The 17,336-nt window shown below is 49.3% G+C and overlaps 7 protein-coding genes and 1 non-coding gene across 8 annotated transcripts; 3 read left to right on the forward strand and 5 right to left on the reverse strand.

Annotated features, from left to right (window-relative positions):
- Nucleotides 1-196: 196 nt before the first annotated feature.
- On the forward strand, nucleotides 197-4,477 carry BKA55DRAFT_593704 (uncharacterized protein; the record flags this gene model as incomplete). The annotated part of the gene is made up of 6 exons (XM_046195583.1): nucleotides 197-744; nucleotides 799-944; nucleotides 1,135-1,196; nucleotides 1,416-1,502; nucleotides 2,267-2,424; nucleotides 2,488-4,477. The coding sequence occupies 6 exons, from the start codon at nucleotides 197-199 to the stop codon at nucleotides 4,475-4,477; spliced, it is 2,991 nt and encodes a 996-aa protein (XP_046050335.1).
- On the reverse strand, nucleotides 1,498-1,590 carry BKA55DRAFT_t165. The gene has a single exon. It is a non-coding gene; the product is annotated as a tRNA-Glu (tRNA).
- Nucleotides 4,478-4,839: 362 nt separating the features above from the next.
- Nucleotides 4,840-5,856, reverse strand: BKA55DRAFT_509445 (uncharacterized protein; the record flags this gene model as incomplete). Its single annotated transcript, XM_046187524.1, has 2 exons — nucleotides 4,840-5,447; nucleotides 5,508-5,856. 2 exons carry the CDS (start codon nucleotides 5,854-5,856, stop codon nucleotides 4,840-4,842), a joined length of 957 nt encoding a protein of 318 aa, XP_046050336.1.
- Nucleotides 5,857-6,213: 357 nt separating this feature from the next.
- On the reverse strand, nucleotides 6,214-7,025 carry BKA55DRAFT_566973 (uncharacterized protein). The gene is made up of 2 exons (XM_046192683.1): nucleotides 6,659-7,025; nucleotides 6,214-6,610 (listed from the first exon to the last, which is right to left on the reverse strand). Exons 1-2 carry the CDS (start codon nucleotides 6,924-6,926, stop codon nucleotides 6,552-6,554), a joined length of 327 nt encoding a protein of 108 aa, XP_046050337.1. The 5' UTR covers nucleotides 6,927-7,025; the 3' UTR covers nucleotides 6,214-6,551.
- Nucleotides 7,026-7,314: 289 nt separating this feature from the next.
- Nucleotides 7,315-8,905, reverse strand: BKA55DRAFT_511011 (uncharacterized protein; the record flags this gene model as incomplete). The annotated part of the gene is made up of 4 exons (XM_046187663.1): nucleotides 7,315-7,689; nucleotides 7,737-8,582; nucleotides 8,632-8,709; nucleotides 8,759-8,905. The coding sequence occupies 4 exons, from the start codon at nucleotides 8,903-8,905 to the stop codon at nucleotides 7,315-7,317; spliced, it is 1,446 nt and encodes a 481-aa protein (XP_046050338.1).
- A 1,505-nt stretch (nucleotides 8,906-10,410) lies between these two features.
- Nucleotides 10,411-10,935, reverse strand: BKA55DRAFT_593706 (mediator complex, subunit Med11; the record flags this gene model as incomplete). The annotated part of the gene is made up of 1 exon (XM_046195584.1): nucleotides 10,411-10,935. One exon carries the CDS (start codon nucleotides 10,933-10,935, stop codon nucleotides 10,411-10,413), a length of 525 nt encoding a protein of 174 aa, XP_046050339.1.
- A 635-nt stretch (nucleotides 10,936-11,570) lies between these two features.
- Nucleotides 11,571-15,069, forward strand: BKA55DRAFT_566978 (WD40-repeat-containing domain protein). The gene is made up of 4 exons (XM_046192684.1): nucleotides 11,571-12,065; nucleotides 12,389-12,571; nucleotides 12,618-13,423; nucleotides 13,472-15,069. Exons 1-4 carry the CDS (start codon nucleotides 11,907-11,909, stop codon nucleotides 14,598-14,600), a joined length of 2,277 nt encoding a protein of 758 aa, XP_046050340.1. The 5' UTR covers nucleotides 11,571-11,906; the 3' UTR covers nucleotides 14,601-15,069.
- A 185-nt stretch (nucleotides 15,070-15,254) lies between these two features.
- Nucleotides 15,255-17,035, forward strand: BKA55DRAFT_689598 (Vps5 C terminal like-domain-containing protein; the record flags this gene model as incomplete). Its single annotated transcript, XM_046199372.1, has 3 exons — nucleotides 15,255-15,791; nucleotides 15,846-16,829; nucleotides 16,877-17,035. The coding sequence occupies 3 exons, from the start codon at nucleotides 15,255-15,257 to the stop codon at nucleotides 17,033-17,035; spliced, it is 1,680 nt and encodes a 559-aa protein (XP_046050341.1).
- Between the last annotated feature and the right edge of the window lie 301 nt (nucleotides 17,036-17,336).

Below are 17,336 nucleotides of genomic sequence, written 5' to 3' on the forward strand. Positions count from 1 at the left end.
TTCCTACTCCCTCGATGTGACAGTGGACTTACATTGTCAGCCAACACGATTCATGGACCCGGATAAGTCTTAAAAAGGTGTCCTGTTGCATGCCCTGCATCGCCTTGCTTTGTTCAAGGCTCCCTGTCCCCGAGTTCACAAAGCCCAATCTCCGGGTGCGGCCACTGGTGGCTCGCCCAATCCAGCCTGACAAAACATGGAAGGTCGGACACCCATCAGCGATCCGCTCTTCATGAGCAAAGAATTAGACTTCGACCTAGACTCTGCAAGCCATGATTGGAATAACTTGCCAATACCACTGAATGCTCCGTATGATACGAATGACGCAGCGTTTGCCGACGTACATTTGGATACCTTTCCAGATACAGTCAACACAAACAATATCAACTCATTTGACACTTACCCCGACCCAAATAACCTAACCCTATTTGACATTCAAGAGCTGCCGACTCTAGAGACTATTTGCCCTGATACCTTGCCTATGAACTGGGACTTCATGACGATGCCCACAATCAATGACCTCGTCACTACTACTATTTCTGGTTCGATAACGACCACAGAACTCTCCAATTACTCCTCAACTTATACAAACTCTTCCTCACCAATGACTGAGAGTCCCTCAGGACCATCACAGTCACAATTATTTGACTCCCTATCGACGAAAGATGCCGAAAACGCATCAAGTACCACAACTAGAAGACGAAGAACGAAGATGGAGCCGGGCACCAGGCCTTGTGATCTAAAGCACGTCGTCCCAATCAGATTTACATCATTCATATATACTAACACTTCTTTCAGAAGACAAAAGCGAAAAGAAGACAAGCCGGAGAAGTGTCACATCTGCGAAAAGGGGCACCAGTGGAAACGCGATCTGGAGAGGCACTATCGGAGTAACCATCCAGACGAAGCAGCCAATATGGGTCTAAGTCGAAGCAGGCCTATATGTAGACACTGTGGAAAGGACTTTGCGAGGCGAGATCATTTGAAACGACATTTGAAGAGGAAGCATGGAGGTGATTGAGCGTGTGAGCTGTTGAACAAACCTACTACGCTGTAGTCTCTTTTGTATTGAGCTTTTTTTTGTAACTAATTCAGTCTGAATGAATCAGCCAGTACCTATTTTCTGTGTGTAAGTGTCGTGTACAGCCCGACTGGACAAGGCTGTACATGTTCCTTGGGTTGTGGAAGCCATGTTGGTAAGGAGACTAGACTTAGAACCTTGATCCTAAGTGATAAAAAGACTTAGGGAAAGACCTAGGTAGATTATTAAGAACTTAATAGACTTCATGATAGATTTATTTCAGCTTCCTGCGTAAAGGTCTGAAGTTTTATTGCTTCCCTCAGGACCAATTCAACCCCTTAATCACTTTCTGTTCACTTCGCGCCGCCGGTATTATAACATCAGTTCCCATGAGGCCACGCCCGATGACAAAAAGATGAAGAGGATGCAGTTCTTTATGCCAAAATCAAGAGCTTATGAGTGCAAAAGATTAAGGACTCCGGTACAGGGAATCGAACCCTGGGCTCCGCGGTACTGATCCCTCAGCTGAAGATGAGAGCGCGAAATGTTAGCCACTACACCATACCGGATGTTGCTTGAAATGTGGTTTGAATTAGTGCTCTATGATCGCCACAGCTGCAGGTGCAGCACTATTGTTCGTCTGCCATGAAATCAAGAATCACCTCCTAATTATCTATATGATTATTCTCCTCTTCGTCAATAGCAGCCTTTCCTCTAGTTTATGCGCTCTAGAGCAGGCTTAACTCGTACTCAAATCAGGTTAGCAGTAGCAGTGGCAGTTACACAAGCCCAGTCACCCAGCAACACTGCAGCACGTCGTGCGTAAACAGACTTGCTTCTGTCTCTTATTCACTGTTGGCCTCTCGAGCAGACAGGACTGTATTTCCTCCTTAATCCGGAGCTTGTTTGCCCAAAATCGCCTGCCCTCCTTTTACGTGTTGAAGCTTGAACCTCTCTTTTTACCTCGTCAACACCCAGAGCGCATCCCGGGTCACATCAACAAACGCAACATCTTGTTTTATTTTCATACAAGTACACGAAGCTGTCGCAGAGTTGCTGGAGTAGTTTTGGAAGATATCATATTCCTCTGTTGTCGTTCAAAGGTACAATCACATCCGCTTGCCCCCTTTTCCACACACTGACACAAACACAGACTTCTAGAGATCTCCTTCTGAAGCTCGCAACTCGAGTCCACAATACATCGATACGCTCGTATCTCCCTGTACGACTATGTCGTCCGGTGAGGAGGACACCCTTTCAGTCATGTCGCTCGACGAGGAGCCCCTTCACCCAGCCCCCGAAGGTTACTACGTAAAGGATGAGTGCCCGAATAGAGCGGAGCAGTTCACTTTCACTTGTCCCTACGTCAACTGCGATGGCTGGATCTTTGTCTCCGCTGAAGAGTGCTAGAAGCACGACAAGAACTGGCACCAAGGTCCCTACGTGTGTGGACAATGTCATGTGAGCTTTGCAGCTCAGCCTGCACTTCAACGACATGCCAAGGCAAGCAAACATAACACCCAGTGGGTGTATGAAGATGAAGAATGCGAGATGGTCGGAGAAATTTTCGAGACGAACGCTCTCTTTCGCCAACATGTTCGAAAGTCAAGCGGTCACAAATACTGGGTTGGCGACGAAGAGACTGCAGATGATAACGACTCGGTGTTCACACCATCTCTCAATTCCGGCCATCACAGCACTGAAGATGATGTTTTTGGCCCTTTCGCATCAGGTGGCAATATCTGTAACGAGCCATGCTGCCGACACTACCGTACAGATTACAAGTGCAAGTCCGAGTTCAACCGCCATGCAGACACAGGCGCTCATCGAACAGCTACGAATTTGAACAAAGTCTTGCTCTCGAGCATCCCGACTGCCTCTGCACTCCAGGCTGAGCAGGAAGGTCTTCAATCTTTCCGATGCACTTCTCGTCGCTGCCACCGACACGGGGAAGTCTTTGGTACAGCAAAGGCTTTCTTCCACCACCTGAAAGACGACGAACATCGCGACGGATGGTCTGTCAAGTTCGACGACGATGACCTCGATTACAGTAGTGATAGAGATGTCTTGCCTGGAATTCAGTTCTATGCTGGTGGGAAGAAAGGCAGATGTATCAACGAGAAATGCCCCAAGTTTCGTTTCCAGTTCGACTCTTATGGCGCTATGAAGCAGCACAGCAGATCACTAGGTCACGTCCAGGCGGAAGGAGACCTGGAATCTTCAGACGCAGATGATTCAGGCGGAGAAGTCTGGAAGAAGAGCGATGTTCACGGCATGGATGTTGCTGAGGATGGATTACTCTGGAAGTGCACTAAACAAGGATGCAAAAAGTTCAACATTGTCATCAAAGGGCTGAGAAATGCGAAGAGCCACTTCAGCTCAGTCGCTCATCTCGAGGCCGCCGAGGAATTGAATGAGTTCATCAGTTCGTCTGACGAATCCTTTGAGCATATCGAAGGCATGGAGTCCTTGAGGGATGGCGACGGTTGGAGGTGCCTCAAGCGTGGTTGCAAGAAGTTCAACAAGTTATTTCAGCATCTCGGAAACGCAAAGAAGCACGCCAGCGGTGACAGCCATGCCTTTGCTGAGGAGCCCGATTCTGCAGATGAGAACCTCGACGGGGTGGAGTACTCAATGGAGGAAGGCGTCTGGACCTGCGTCAAGCCTGGCTGTAAAAGGATCAACGCCGTCTATCAGCATCTCACCAGCGCCCAAAAACATGCCAACGCGAACTTCCATGCTCTGGCTGAGGAACTTCCTGAGGAGGTCCTGGAAGATATCGAGGGCATGATGGTTTTGGAAGGGGAGAGCACTTATATGTGCATAAAGTTCGACTGTAAAGGCTCAGGCAAAACCTACTCCAACATCCGTGCTGCCAAGCTGCATGCAAACGCTGGCCCTCACATGAAAGCTGGCGATATTTCAGCTTTCATGCCTAATCAGTTTAATATGGACTTATTCGCGACCCCGACGCGGACTCCCCGGAATCTACTACTCACGCCTATGGAGACAGAGAAATCAACAATCTTTATCACTCCAGGAAACCCTTCTACTGGCCGTGGAGGCAACCCTGCGGGACATGCAGCAAGCGCCAGAACGAGTACGTCTACTCAAACTCCGGTGACGATTCGACTACAACGATCTGAGGTGACTAGAGCCGGTAATGACAAACGACAGGAAGAGCTTGAGAAGCAGAATAGAGAGTTGGAAAGTCGTGTTGCCAAGCTGGAGATGCAAATGGGCGAGGTCCTCGGTTTGCAGAGTCCTCAGATCCAGCACAATGTGCAGTTTCAGCAGAGCCCGCTAGCTCAGCAGAGTCGACAGTTGTTTCAGCAAATCCCTGCAGTTCCTCAGATTCCTGAGACTACATGCGCGCGTGTCGAAGGTTTATCCAAGTTTGTGCGAGCAGCGTACCGTCCTAAGATGTCGATGCCCTTAAACGAGGATGAACTCTGAGAAGTGCTGTTGAGTTTGCAAACAAGGGATGGACTATTGTGAAGGGAATAAGATAACATGTCAAAGGAAAGGGAGGTCATTGTTTTATGTTGTCATTTTACAGGACTGTTCGGGATGTTGTGATGAAAACAATTGCTTTTTAGATACTGGCTGTGTGTGGGAGGCTAGATTTAAGACATGATCGAGAATCAAATTTGTGCGAGTTCTATCCCATTTCACCAAAGTATCCATCTTCAGTCTCCCGCAAAATGCCATTTTCCGCCTCAGTCTGAAGAATCTGTGCTTCCGTAGCACTCTCAGGGCCATCAAGAATGTTCTCGACGCTCATCCTCACCGCTGCCCTCTTAGTCCTCTGCTTCCAATTATTCCTCATCACTATCCGTGAGTGATAAAATCGCCATATCATCCGCCACATTATCCAAAGTCATCTCCTGGTCCTCCTCAAATAGCTCCCCGGTGCAGATGAGTCGACCTCCGGCGATCTCGAGATCAATAGCTCCATCAGTTCCAAAGTATCGTTCGTAGGACTCTTGATCGATAGCCAACTCCATCTGGGGAAGATCCTGGATCTCCTCGTCATCTTCGGCGATGTAAACTTCGAGGTCAACGTTAGAGTGTTGGGGCGGGACGCCCATGACTTGAGCGCCGTGAAAAATGTTTGGTTCGTCGTCATCTGAATCATCATATGACGGCTCAGGGTCGAAGATGTTGGATGTTTCAATCTCGTCGTCGAGGATATCATCATCAATGCCAATCATCTCAAACTCCATATCGGAGTCGCTCTCATCGTCGGAGTCGGTCGTGTCGGCATCATCTATGACCATGAGCGTGTCATCATCAGAGTCTTGGGTGTCGTCGTTGAAAAGAGTTCCTTCGGAGGTGTCTGTATCCTCATGGATGCTGCCCTCAGGCGAACTGTGATCTTCATCCCCTTCGCTACATTCGGGCAGAAACGGGATCGCCTCTTCCGCTGCAGCACCCTAAACTGGCAGCAAGTTCAGCCCGATCCGAATGTCATCCAGCGCAATACCCAGCGCTCTCGCTTCGTTCAGCTTGCGGTTGCCCTTCCAGATGATATCCCTACGGACCATTATACCAGCCTCCTGCGCTTCAAGAAGATTCGAGGCATCATCTTGAAGAACGTCGTGCAGAGACTCTGTATCAGGGTCCCAGGTGCGGCCAGCCCATGTAGGTAGACAGTCATCTCCGATAGAGATGTCACTGAGGGTAAAGCCCTTCTGTTTCGCTTCCTCCAGGCGACGATTAGAGTTGAGGAAGATGTGGTTTTTGAAGTCTGCGGTCATCAAATTAACGAGCACGGTGTCCAAGATTTGTTGAGCCGCGTTTTGCAAAAAGTTGGAAGATGATGAGGTGCTCATTTTATGACGGGGTAGCGAGTGCTCCAAGATGTGATTTTGTAGATGTAAAGATGAAGCTTCCGGTGTGAGAAGAGATGAGAAGTGTGATTTAAGGCCTGAGTACAAAATTAATTTTCAAGAAATGCGATTTCGGTACCAGACTTTTGGTGGGTTGTGGTGCGTTGAGCAGGATAGAGATGAAGGCGGATTGAAGATGGAAGATGGAGGTTGAGCTTTCGAGGGACGTGAATCACGGCCTATCCAGAATTCTAAATAGACAGCCGCCGTTATCAAAACCGCCTATCTTTTACCTCTGCATCATTGAGACATAAAGATCTATCCAGCAATATCACCATGCAATTGTAACCGTCTTGGATTCGGCAGACACAATTAGAAGATTTATCATCATTTTAGTTAATCTTAAGAAGATTTAAGGTATCTCCCCTCATATGTGCCCTTGCGACCTGAGCCTTTTGCCGTCTGGGAGTTGGAGCGCAGACTCCTCCTTGTGGTCTATAACAATGTTCCAGCCCCGTCCAGTCCTTGATCTCACGAATGTCTTTTGTTCTGGCGTTCCATTTTCACCGTGATGTTCGCCTCGTGGTAGAGTCTTTTCGCAAACCGGTGCCGTCGTCGCAATAGTTTCTCTTCGGAACTCGATATCGTTCGTTGTGTTCGTTCGTCATTATGTCTCCCTTTTCTCAACCAAGCGCCTCTCACTGAATATCGCCCATCTCAACCTCCTCAGCCTTCTCGCCCTCAACCTCTGGTGCATCTACCCGAATCAGCACTCTATTCGCAAACCCTCCAAGCAGCAACTTACCCTTCATCTCGGCCTCGCCCTCAGCTTCCATCTTTCTCTTCATAGCATGCGCCATTCTCTTCTCCATCTTGCGCGCCTTTTTAGCGCTCACCTTCGCCCTAGGTCCACTCGTAGGCAAAAGACCCGGCCTTGCGCCTCGTGTAGTATCGGCCTTTGCGACCTTATCCTTGGGTGCTTCGGATCGCTTGCGTCGCTCCTTGCGGGCTTTTGAAGCGCGCGCTGCGAGGCGGTTCTTGGAGGGGCCGTTGGGATTGCCGACTGAAGGCATTGTGACTATATGTGTTGGTTGTGATGGATGGAGGTTTTACGATAAGAAGTTCTAAACTTTTTTTTACGGGGTCGAAAATCTCGGTGGAGGTTCGGTGAGGAATGCGCTAAGGTGTGCCCCACCGCGGGGATCGGCAGAGGTGCATGTTCCAGAACGCCTCCTCTAGAAAGTCAAGACATGGAGACAAATGGATTCATGAATCCCAATCAATTACGCCTAAAATGTCTAAGTAATACAAATTTGAAAATGCCGCTTCCCATGCCATCAAATAGTCATTTCAACATCATACACATGCCATTAAATGACGCCGAATACTCCTATGAGCATTCTAGATATGCACCCGTCCCGTCTCCAAATATACATCCCACGATAGATCATATGTCCTCCCTCAAGCACGAGTTTGTTGGTTTCTTCCAACTGTCGCTGCGCTATCCTCGCTATTGGGTCCGAGCATTCTTCGACTGGGATCATCATCATCGTCGCTCATCAGTCCGTCCAATTCGAATTCCTGGGCATCTCGCAGCTGACCGTCTTCCACCGCGAGACCATTGGCGTAGTGGTTGTGGCCGAGCTCCTTAGTGTCCAATACGGGGTGTGCGAGGCGATCCCAGAGGCCAATGAGCATGTTGACGAAGAGGAACATGATCGACGCAAGCGAGTAGGTAATAAGGATGTACGAAACGTGGTCCATGGCCGAGCCAGCAACAAGATTCATTTGCTCCTCCGTAGCGCCCATGAAAAGGAAGCCAGCAGCATACATGAACTGTAAATATTAGCTGAGTTTTCACTGCGAAATACGGTTCAACTTACAAAAACAGGAACAAACTGGAAGCTGTTGGCAGTTCGACCATCTTCTGAGATGGAGTGAGCGTCCCTGAGCACAAAAGCAATCTCAATGATACGAGTGATGCCCACGACCATGAGAGTGTATCCAAACATCGTGTGCGTAGCAGCACTGACCATCAGCTCCTGAGGATGTGCAGACATGGCCCAGCCTGTAATGAAAATGACGAAACCAGGGATAAAGTTGCGCTTGGGGTTTCCATCGCGGTCCTTGCTTAGCCAGATACCAGCCAAACCAGCACACCACCATATGATGCCCATTGTCGTATGTTGCCAATCGTTCTTGACCCAATCGGTACCCCAGCGATGCTCGGTGAAAGTGTTAACGCAGCCCCATGCGGCGATCGCAACGCTATCATAGAACTCTTGGGAGCGTCCATGTCGTCGGATCCAGAGCTGACCAACAACGAGGATAATGGTGAGAAGAATTCCGTAGGCGATGAAAGCACCACCCATAATAAAGTGTGCGGCGCATTGTCCAGTATGGTCTCCTTGGCAAAAGCCAAGAGCTGTGATTCCACCAAAGATCATCTGTGTCCATGACAGAACTGGCATGAGCTTGCCAATGAAAGAATGGCATGGACGGATCAACTTTCGGATTTTTCCATTGATGCCCCTCTCCCAATGTCCCTTGAGATAGAGTCCGAGAACAACCTGCGCGGCGAGGAGAAGCTGGAGAATGTGGGCAAATTTGCCATGAACGTGATTCGGAATGAACTCGCGGCCTTTATGCGCATGACCAAGGAAGAAGCCAAGGATAGCGAGAATGGTGCCAACGGCTTGGGTCGGAACGTGCCATCGATTCTTGGTCATCTAGTGGATGTCAGTATCGCGCCAAGGCTGAGTACGTTTGTTTACTTACACCCAGAACCATACCGATAGGGAAGATAACGCCGTACGCTAACATCTGAATGAAGATGTGAATCCATAATACTGTATCCTGCTGCTCGTCAGCCGCTAATCCAGAATTCCAGACCTGTAAAACACACCAAAGGTTCCAAAGAGACCGTTTCGCCTTCGGGAATATGGCTTGTGTCGTGGTCGTGGGCTTGTACAGCTGTAACAAGAAGCGCAATTGTCGCAACCTTGGATAGCGAAGGCGCCGCAATGGCCTTCGACTTGTATTCGCCAACCATGACCGTAACGTCCTCGAATTTCTATCAATATCACGGTCCAGTGTCTCCGTGCAAAATTTCGAGCAATCGCAGTATCGGCTCCGTTCTTCCCGTCACAACAACCGTCGGTGGGGGATCGTCGATGTCTAGCGGCGTCCAGATGATTCAATTGTAAGCAGCAATCACTGGAAGATCGTGGCTCGATAAGCGAGTAGATAGCGAAATTCTGAGAGCAGAGCAACTGAATGACTGCGCTTGTACAACGAGGCAGAATAAAACTCCTCTAGGGAGACTAAAGATGAAGAGGAAGAAGGAGATGAGGAAATTGGGCAAACTCAAAAGTTGTTTCCTTTTGTCGGTTCAAGTAAAAAGGCCGCCAACCTCTCCCACTTCCCACGTCGGGCCCTTCATAAAACTTGAGGTTCCAGGGGGCTCCATCGATTGAGGGCGTCATTCCGGAGCTTTCGGCAGGCTGTCATGACACAAAGGGCGATGGCGATTGGTTGATTTTGATATCAGGCGTGTTGCTTCCCACTAATTCCTGCAGCGCCAGGGGGATGCCGGAGCTTTATTGTCCGCTAATAGAGTAACGTGTGTTGACTGGGTCCGATATACCCGAATCCAAGAATGCCATGTTTACACCTAAGTCTTGGGCCTCTTGGTCCCAAGAGTCTGAATTGAATTAGTTTCATGAACAGCTTAGACGCCTAGTAGTCAACTCAAAGGTGTCACCTAAATATTGTAAACGAATTACCTTGAAAATGCAGCTCATGCATTGGTCTCACCACCTCGTAGTAACGGGAATATACCGAATCCGGTAGATGAGGAACATCGCTTGCTCCATGATTGGAGTCGTCCCCAAGAATCAGAAATCTTGGCATTAATGGATCCGAAACTGATCACCGATTTATGGGACTTCATTTTACAAGTGCTGTTTAGATGTCCGTATATCCGTCCAGTTCCTCTCTCAACATGCACCACTACGATACTACCCTGCCCTAGCTACCCTAAGAGAAGGTAGAGTTGATAGCGCATGTGGCTCGGGTACGATGGTTTTTGATTCCATTCATTGGATGGCTGGTATGAGAACTCAAGTCTATGCTTTTGGTGGTGTTCGATATTTATAGCTGTTTCTGTTAACACAATAATGAATTCAAAGAATCCATAACGGAGGCATGTTTCGCCTCTAGTTAGATTGAGAATCGGATAAGACAATAACTTAGCACCTATCTGACACATCCAGTCTGCTGAATCGTGTCTACTTGCATGAAAGGCTCGAAGTTACAGAAAGATCTGCCGTATACTGTAATTAAGAGTTTCCGAGCATGTTTAGGGTAAGCAAGAACACACGACTTGACTTTCAACTTGAAATTCCATTGTAAACAGATTCGTATTGTGCAGTTAAAGGTCTTGTTCAAGGATTAATTCTTTTGCAGTTTCATCGGGATGTCAAGGGAAGTGATGGCCCCTTTCCCAAATCTTCCGTCACATTAACATTGAATCTAAAACCAAGTCGAGCCTCTATTCTATCGTGATCCCGACTGCAGCTTCGCTTCCTTCTCCTTCAGTATTTCCTTGGCCTTTCCCCAGAGCTCTGCCTCCATATCCCTCTCAACTCTTGTCCCCCGGCTGTTTAGCCAACCTGCTCCAATGTTACCTACAGCTCCAACTCCGTTGGGTGTCGGTTGTGGGATAATGGGTCCGGTCTTATTCAGGCGAGGCGGTGGAGCAAGGCTGATGATATTGGCTTCTTCAAGTGCCATGACCTGGCGTTTGATCTTGACGTCGACGGTGTGTAGTGCCCGGAAAAATTGATCTGTCGCAGAGGCGAAGGCGTCTTTTTGTGCACCAGGGTCTAATGATGGTTTGGTAGGCTCCGCTGACGGATCCATGTTTTGCTCGGACTCTGAAGATTTTGGTATTGTGAGTGCGTTGAGTGCTGTGGCAGTGTGCTTCATGAGCTGGATGATTTGTTGGTCGATGGCATTGAGCTGGCGGATGTTCTCTTCAATGGTGAATGGCTCGTTGCGTGATGATTCGGCACCGGCCATCTCGACATCATTTGGTGAAGCCATGTCTGTGACCAGAGCTTCGATGAGCGTTTTGTGTTTCTATGCAATGAAATTGGTGATGATGAAGTGTCCTTGAATTTATGCTCAAACTTTCGGCTGAACACAGGGCTCAGCTGGAACAGAGTTTTGTGATAGTTGACGTCGAACAGATACTCGGAAAAGGGTGGTTAGGCTGTCTGTCGCCAAAACGGCATTATTATTATGCAAGCAGATGAATGAAATGTAAGAGAGTTCTCTGTGACAGTGAAGTTGAAGTGAGTTGAAGTGCAACCGAATCGGATCTCAATGAATGAAAGACTTGGTGAGAGGTACGTACCCGCTGTCACTGCCAGATCGCGGTGGCGGCCCGTGCGTGCCTGCTCAGTCAATTGTTTCAATAGCAGCACTTTTGTTGGGATGAACGAAAGAAAAAAGGTCCTAAGAAGCAAAAAGGACAATAGGGGAATACCTGGTTATTTCAAGTTGGTTATTCTTGTGTGTGCCATGCTCTTATTGTCTCATAGAGTTCGATATCATGTTGCGCCGCTTAATCGTCGGTTAACCTCCAAGCGCGCTCTGTTAAGCTTGGGCGCGTTTGATCATCCACGATTCCCATTTACTTTCAGCATTATTGAATTGAGCTACTCACACAAATCTTGGGATCTCATCGTCTTTTTTAATTACAATCAATCTTGTTCGAGCCGTCTTAATTCTCAGATAAATCAACCCCTCAACCCTTTCGAATATACGATAAAGAAGGGCATTGCCCCAGGAGAGCAGTTGTGACCTCTCATCTCATCACCTTGAAGAGGAACAGGAGCCGGTCCCCATCCGAAAGACACTGCTGGGGCATGACATATCGCTGAGGGACTCTCTCTCTCTCTACCAGCGTGTGGCGTAGACAGGCGGGCTCGAACACCCAGGCTGCAATACAAAACTGTCTTCTCCTCTAATAACCACCGCCCTTTACCATGTCTGGGCCAGCACAAACCCCAGGTGCTCCTCCAGCGCCGGGCTATCAAGGGCCTGCACCAACACCTCCAGCTCCAACACACACAGCAACAACCGCAGCGACGGGCCAAGCTGGCTCATCCGGAGGCCCAATGTCGAATCAGAATCTCAACCAGATTGTAAGTTATTACTTCCTTGTTTGCTTAATGACTCCCCATGCTTGTCTTATTCCATTCCACCAGCAGCCTAACGGCGACCATCCCATCACTTGCTAGTATCACAAAGCCCAATAGCACTTTCCATGACAACGCAATCCAAGTATCGGCCATATTACATGTTGCCTCTATGTAACCTGTTCAAGGTGCTTACCTCAACATTTCATGACCTTGAGTCGCAGTAATGCAGACTATCATCCATCCATTACAAAAACATATATTTGATCAGTGCGCGCATGATGATGGAGCCTTGCCTCAGGCAAAGACTGACTAAAATCGATGCACAGGTCACGGACTACTTGCTCAAGAGGGGGTTCAACCGGACCGAAGAGGTGTTTCGTCAGGAATCTAAACATCTCGGCCCTGATGGCAAGCCTATCTATCAACTGGCCAACCTTGGCCCCAAAAAGTACCAGCGAGCCTTTGGACTCCTTCGTGAATGGGTCGAGAATAACTTGGACATATACAAGGTAGGTCATGGCCATCCTTCTGCTGTTCTTTTGCTGACGACTACAGTTCGAACTGTCGAAGCTGCTCTGGCCCGTCTTCGTCTATTCTTTCCTGGAACTTGTCCAACATGCCTACACTGAAGATGCGAAAGCTTTCCTCAGAGACATCGGTCCTAATTTCCAGCCAGTACACGCGGATGATCTCAAGACCCTTGGTACCATTACACTCCCGCAGCACATCAACGAGAACCCCATGACAAAGCTGTACCGGGAAAACAAGTACCGAATTCCTCTGAACCAACATGCCAGTGGTGATCTTTTTAACTTTCTGGAGCGCGAGTCTGATCAGGGTGGTTCCGTGATTCGTCAAGTCCTGGCAACCTATTGCCAGATTGATTCTACAGCTCGTGGACCCATTACCCCCTTCAGTTTCGAAGCTGTTTACAGAAGGTCAAGGAACATGGAGATAGAAAGCGTGGATACCAATGAAGGTATCCCAGGCGTCAATATTGGTTTGTCGAACAAGGATGTTCTCGACCCAACTGCTCCCCTGAAGCTTGGACCCCTACCTATGGATGCCGACCTACGCGAAGATGTGCGAGCTGAGCTCGAAGAAGAGGAGCGAAGAATTCCGCCGCCTCCTGGAAAAACATCGCTCGTGGAGGAATTCGACCAAAAGATTAAGCGTGAGGAGAGTGCAGATGCGCCTAGCAGAGCAGAGTTACCCTTACCACCCTCGAGACCGAGAGACATCATGCTAGAAATGCAAAAGCTTCGAGAGAATCGCGACCGATTCAAGATCGATGGTGCGACGGGAGGCGTGGGAGTCCCTATCAGCGCATGCATGTTTACATTCCATAACACGCTTGGAAGGTGAGTTTTGACAGCCCTGCAAGAACCGCTGGTATTAACAAGCCACAGTGTTGCCTGCATGGACTTCTCCAACGATGGGCAATTAGTGGCAGCTGGCACCACGGAATCTTACATTCGCGTTTGGTCGCTGGACGGTAAAGCCTTGCCCACGATGAACGCGCACGAGAAAGAAGCCAAGTTTAACAGCCGCAAGTTGATCGGACATTCTGGCCCTGTTTATGACGTATCCTTCTCCGATGCTGTTTCTGGCCCTCCGCAGAAGCTCTTTGGCGACGAAGGAAAGTCGAACCCTGCTATGGACACGCGACCTAAGCTGCTACTATCTGCATCTGCAGATGGCCAGATCCGTCTGTGGTCACTAGAGTCTTGGAGTTGCCTGTGTCTGTACAAGTCCCACGATGGACCTGCTTTTAGGACACTCTGGGGTCCCCACGGACATTACTTCATCAGTGGAGGATACGACAAAGCTGTTAGAGTGTGGATGCAGGACCATGCATCTCCTCAACGACTGTTAGTAGGACACGACACAGCCATCTCAGCGCTTGCATGGCATCCTAACGGCCTTTATGTCTTCTCCGCCTCTGACGAGACTGATAAGTCGATCCGTATGTGGTCCGTTGTAACTGGCGGTTGCGTCCGCGTGTTCACAGGCCACAACGAGTACATCACCGCCCTGGAATGCGCGCCAAATGGCAAGATCCTAGCAAGTGCCGATTGCGCAGGTAACATCTTCTTTTGGGACCTTGCTAAAGGAACACGCATCAAGCGGTCACGTGGCCACGGTAAGGGCGGCATTTGGTCACTCAGCTTCAGCGTCGAATCCAACGTGCTTGCATCTGGTGGACAAGATGGCACAGTCCGACTCTGGGATGTCGAGCTGCCTTCTGATCCCCAAAAGGCGAGCCAGCAACAGACGGGCCTCGATGCGACAGCAACAGGGGCCGATGGTACAAACGCGGGAGGCACTGTTGGCGAAGCTTCTCGCGTGACGGCCGGAACTTCAGGACCAGCTGGTACCAGTGGCACCACCGGAACGCACAAGAAAAAGAACAAGGAGGTCATGATCACTCCTGATCAGATTAGTGCGTTCCCGACGAAGAAGACACCAGTGATGAAGGTCAAGTTTACACGGATGAACTTGGTAATTGTAGGCGGCTGTTACGACCCCGAACGTTAGGAGCGGGAGGCAGTCGACCCAGTTGCTCGCGAGAGACGGCGAAGGGAACAATTTGCCGCTAAGTTTGGTATAGATTTGGGGCTGACGGCGAGACCTCACAATAGTTGACGATGAAACTGGGCCAGACAATCGGGAGAGTCGCAATGGACTACCTTCACATAGCACTCATAATCACAGCTACTGGGAATATACAGCGAGGGCAGGGTAATTCCGAAATTCGATACAAACTAAAGAGGCTGGTTTCAGTGAACAAACTGGAGAATAGAGAGCAGTCCGCAGGAAATCGTGTTGGGGTTGATGTCATCCTTTGCAACAGAGTATGGATTTCCTGTAATAATAGAATATGAGTAACAACTACGAAATACTGTGAATGTACTATCATATTTGAACTGTTGCATATCTACCTTAGTACCTAGGTAGGTAGGTATGCTATGGTAGTCCCTGAAGGTGTGTAAGTTGAAGCGAGTTGGTTGATATAACGATACGTATCTGTCTTACGGGGAAGAGTGGGGCCGTCTCCGCTGACGTCCGCCTGCGTGGAGCGTGGGTGCATGCTCCCCAAGCTTCCAACCTTTACCTCTCAAGCCACTCCCATCAACCTCGACCAGTATAAATCACGACAGAGGTAGCTTCTCGTGATCGCATTAATTAGAAATGGACGTCGAAGAATCGCCTTGGGCCGACTCATCACAGGCCGCATCGCAGCAGGCATCACAGCCTGAAGGCGCGGCCTCGCAATCGTCCACCCCAGCTCCCTCCGCTTCCTCGTCGGCCCCTCGTCCATCAAGAGGACCTCGTCGCCTGGTCGCCCAACCCACCCGTCTCGAAGCTGTCGAGGATCCTCTTGGTCCTCTCGGCGCCGCCACCGAAGACAATGGCCCTGCTCAGGATGCCCCTCCGGTGCCTCCGCAAAAGGAGCAGATGGTGATTCGTACCACCATGCCTCAACCCCAGCAGCAGCGACGACCTGCGGATCCTCACCATATCGACGATGATGAGAACGATGGGCCGAAAGTTCCTCGCGCACCTCCTCCTGTTGAGGCTGCCCAACCTAGCGCAATTAGGAGCAGCAATCAGCCGAGTGTTAGTGTTGAGCAGGCTGCCAAGCCCACGTTCCAGATTACGGTTGGAGATCCTCACAAAGTTGGTGATCTGACAAGTTCCCACATTGTTTATTCCGTTCGAACCAAGGTATGAAGCGCCGCCTTCCAATTAACTCAATCAAGCACTTACACAGAGAAATAGACCACTTCCAAGGGATATAAACAGCCCGAGTTCGAGGTCAAGCGCCGATATCGCGATTTCCTCTGGCTTTACACTACTCTTCACGGCAACAACCCTGGAATTGTGGTTCCACCTCCTCCTGAGAAGCAGGCTGTCGGCCGCTTCGACAGCAACTTTGTTGAGAGCCGACGGGCGGCTTTGGAGAAGATGCTGAACAAGACCGCGATACACCCGACGCTGCAGCACGATCCTGATCTGAAGCTCTTCTTGGAAAGCGAGACTTTTAATGTGGACGTGAAGCACAAGGAGAGAAGGGAACCCATTCCTACCGAGAGCAAGGGTGTGCTTGGGTCTCTGGGTATCAATGTTGGAGGTGGTAACAAGTTTGTGGAACAGGATGACTGGTTCCATGACCGCAAGGTCTATCTCGATGCTCTCGAAAATCAGCTCAAGGGACTTCTCAAGGCTATGGAAACCATGGTCGGTCAACGTAAGATGATGGCCGAGGCAGCTGGCGACTTTTCGGCTTCCCTTCACGCGCTCTCCACTGTTGAACTGTCGCCCTCATTATCAGGCCCTCTTGATGCTCTTTCCGAGCTTCAGCTTACTATCCGAGATGTGTACGACCGCCAGGCTCAGCAAGATGTTCTGACATTCGGCATTATTCTTGAGGAGTACATTCGTCTAATCGGTTCAGTTAAGCAGGCGTTTGGCCAGCGACAGAAGGCGTTCTATTCATGGCATGCTGCGGAATCGGAACTACAGAAGAAGAAGGCTACCCAGGACAAGCTCCTGAGACAAGGAAAGAGTCAGCAAGACCGACTCAACCAAATGAGCGCCGAAGTTGGCGAGTCAGAGCGCAAGGTGCACCAGGCCAGACTTCTTTTCGAAGATATGGGCCGGTTGATGAGAAGCGAGCTTGATCGATTTGAGAAGGAGAAGGTGGAAGATTTCAAGAGTGGTGTCGAGACATTCCTTGAAAGCGCAGTTGAGGCGCAAAAGGAGGTGAGTACATTAACCTTAATGAATGGAAGAGGGCTAACAAGGCACAGCTTATTGAGAAGTGGGAGACATTCTTGATGCAGCTTGACGCTGAAGACGACGAGTCAGTATTTTATAGACCACCAGTATACCAGCAGCAACAGCAGCAAAAGGGAGGTGACACTGCTGTTGACCGTGCTCGAGCGAGGATAGACGAAGACTCGGACTAGATGGACCGGGCGCCAGTTTCCCCAACGCATCTTGGCGGTTCTATCTGGTAGCGATGAGGTTGAGCTCTTGATGGGAGGAAGAATTATATTCACGTCCACAGAGATGTTTGACTATTGATCAATTCCGAGAATCGGAGACACGTGTTTTTTATATCTTACAAGCCTCGGGGACTTTATAGCTGTTGTACATATCGAACCACCCCCATCCACCTCATGCTTCCAATTCTCGGATGTCCTCAATAGTAATTTATACAAGACTCATTTTCACCCCAAAGTTAATATTGGGTTGTTATAATTTTTT

Source organism: Fusarium redolens, assembly GCF_020744475.1.
Source record: "Fusarium redolens strain MPI-CAGE-AT-0023 chromosome Unknown BKA55scaffold_7, whole genome shotgun sequence".
Classification (NCBI taxonomy): domain Eukaryota; kingdom Fungi; phylum Ascomycota; class Sordariomycetes; order Hypocreales; family Nectriaceae; genus Fusarium; species Fusarium redolens.

Coding starts and splice junctions, on each gene's coding strand:
- BKA55DRAFT_566973 (XM_046192683.1), bottom strand. CDS start 6,926: ATGCCTTCAGTCGGCAATCCCAACGGCCCCTCCAAGAACCGCCTCGCA. Junction 6,611..6,658: donor GGGCGAGGCCGAGATGAAGG/GTAAGTTGCTGC, acceptor TGATTCGGGTAG/ATGCACCAGAGGTTGAGGGC.
- BKA55DRAFT_566978 (XM_046192684.1), top strand. CDS start 11,907: ATGTCTGGGCCAGCACAAACCCCAGGTGCTCCTCCAGCGCCGGGCTAT. Junction 12,066..12,388: donor ATCAGAATCTCAACCAGATT/GTAAGTTATTAC, acceptor ATCGATGCACAG/GTCACGGACTACTTGCTCAA. Junction 13,424..13,471: donor TTCCATAACACGCTTGGAAG/GTGAGTTTTGAC, acceptor AACAAGCCACAG/TGTTGCCTGCATGGACTTCT.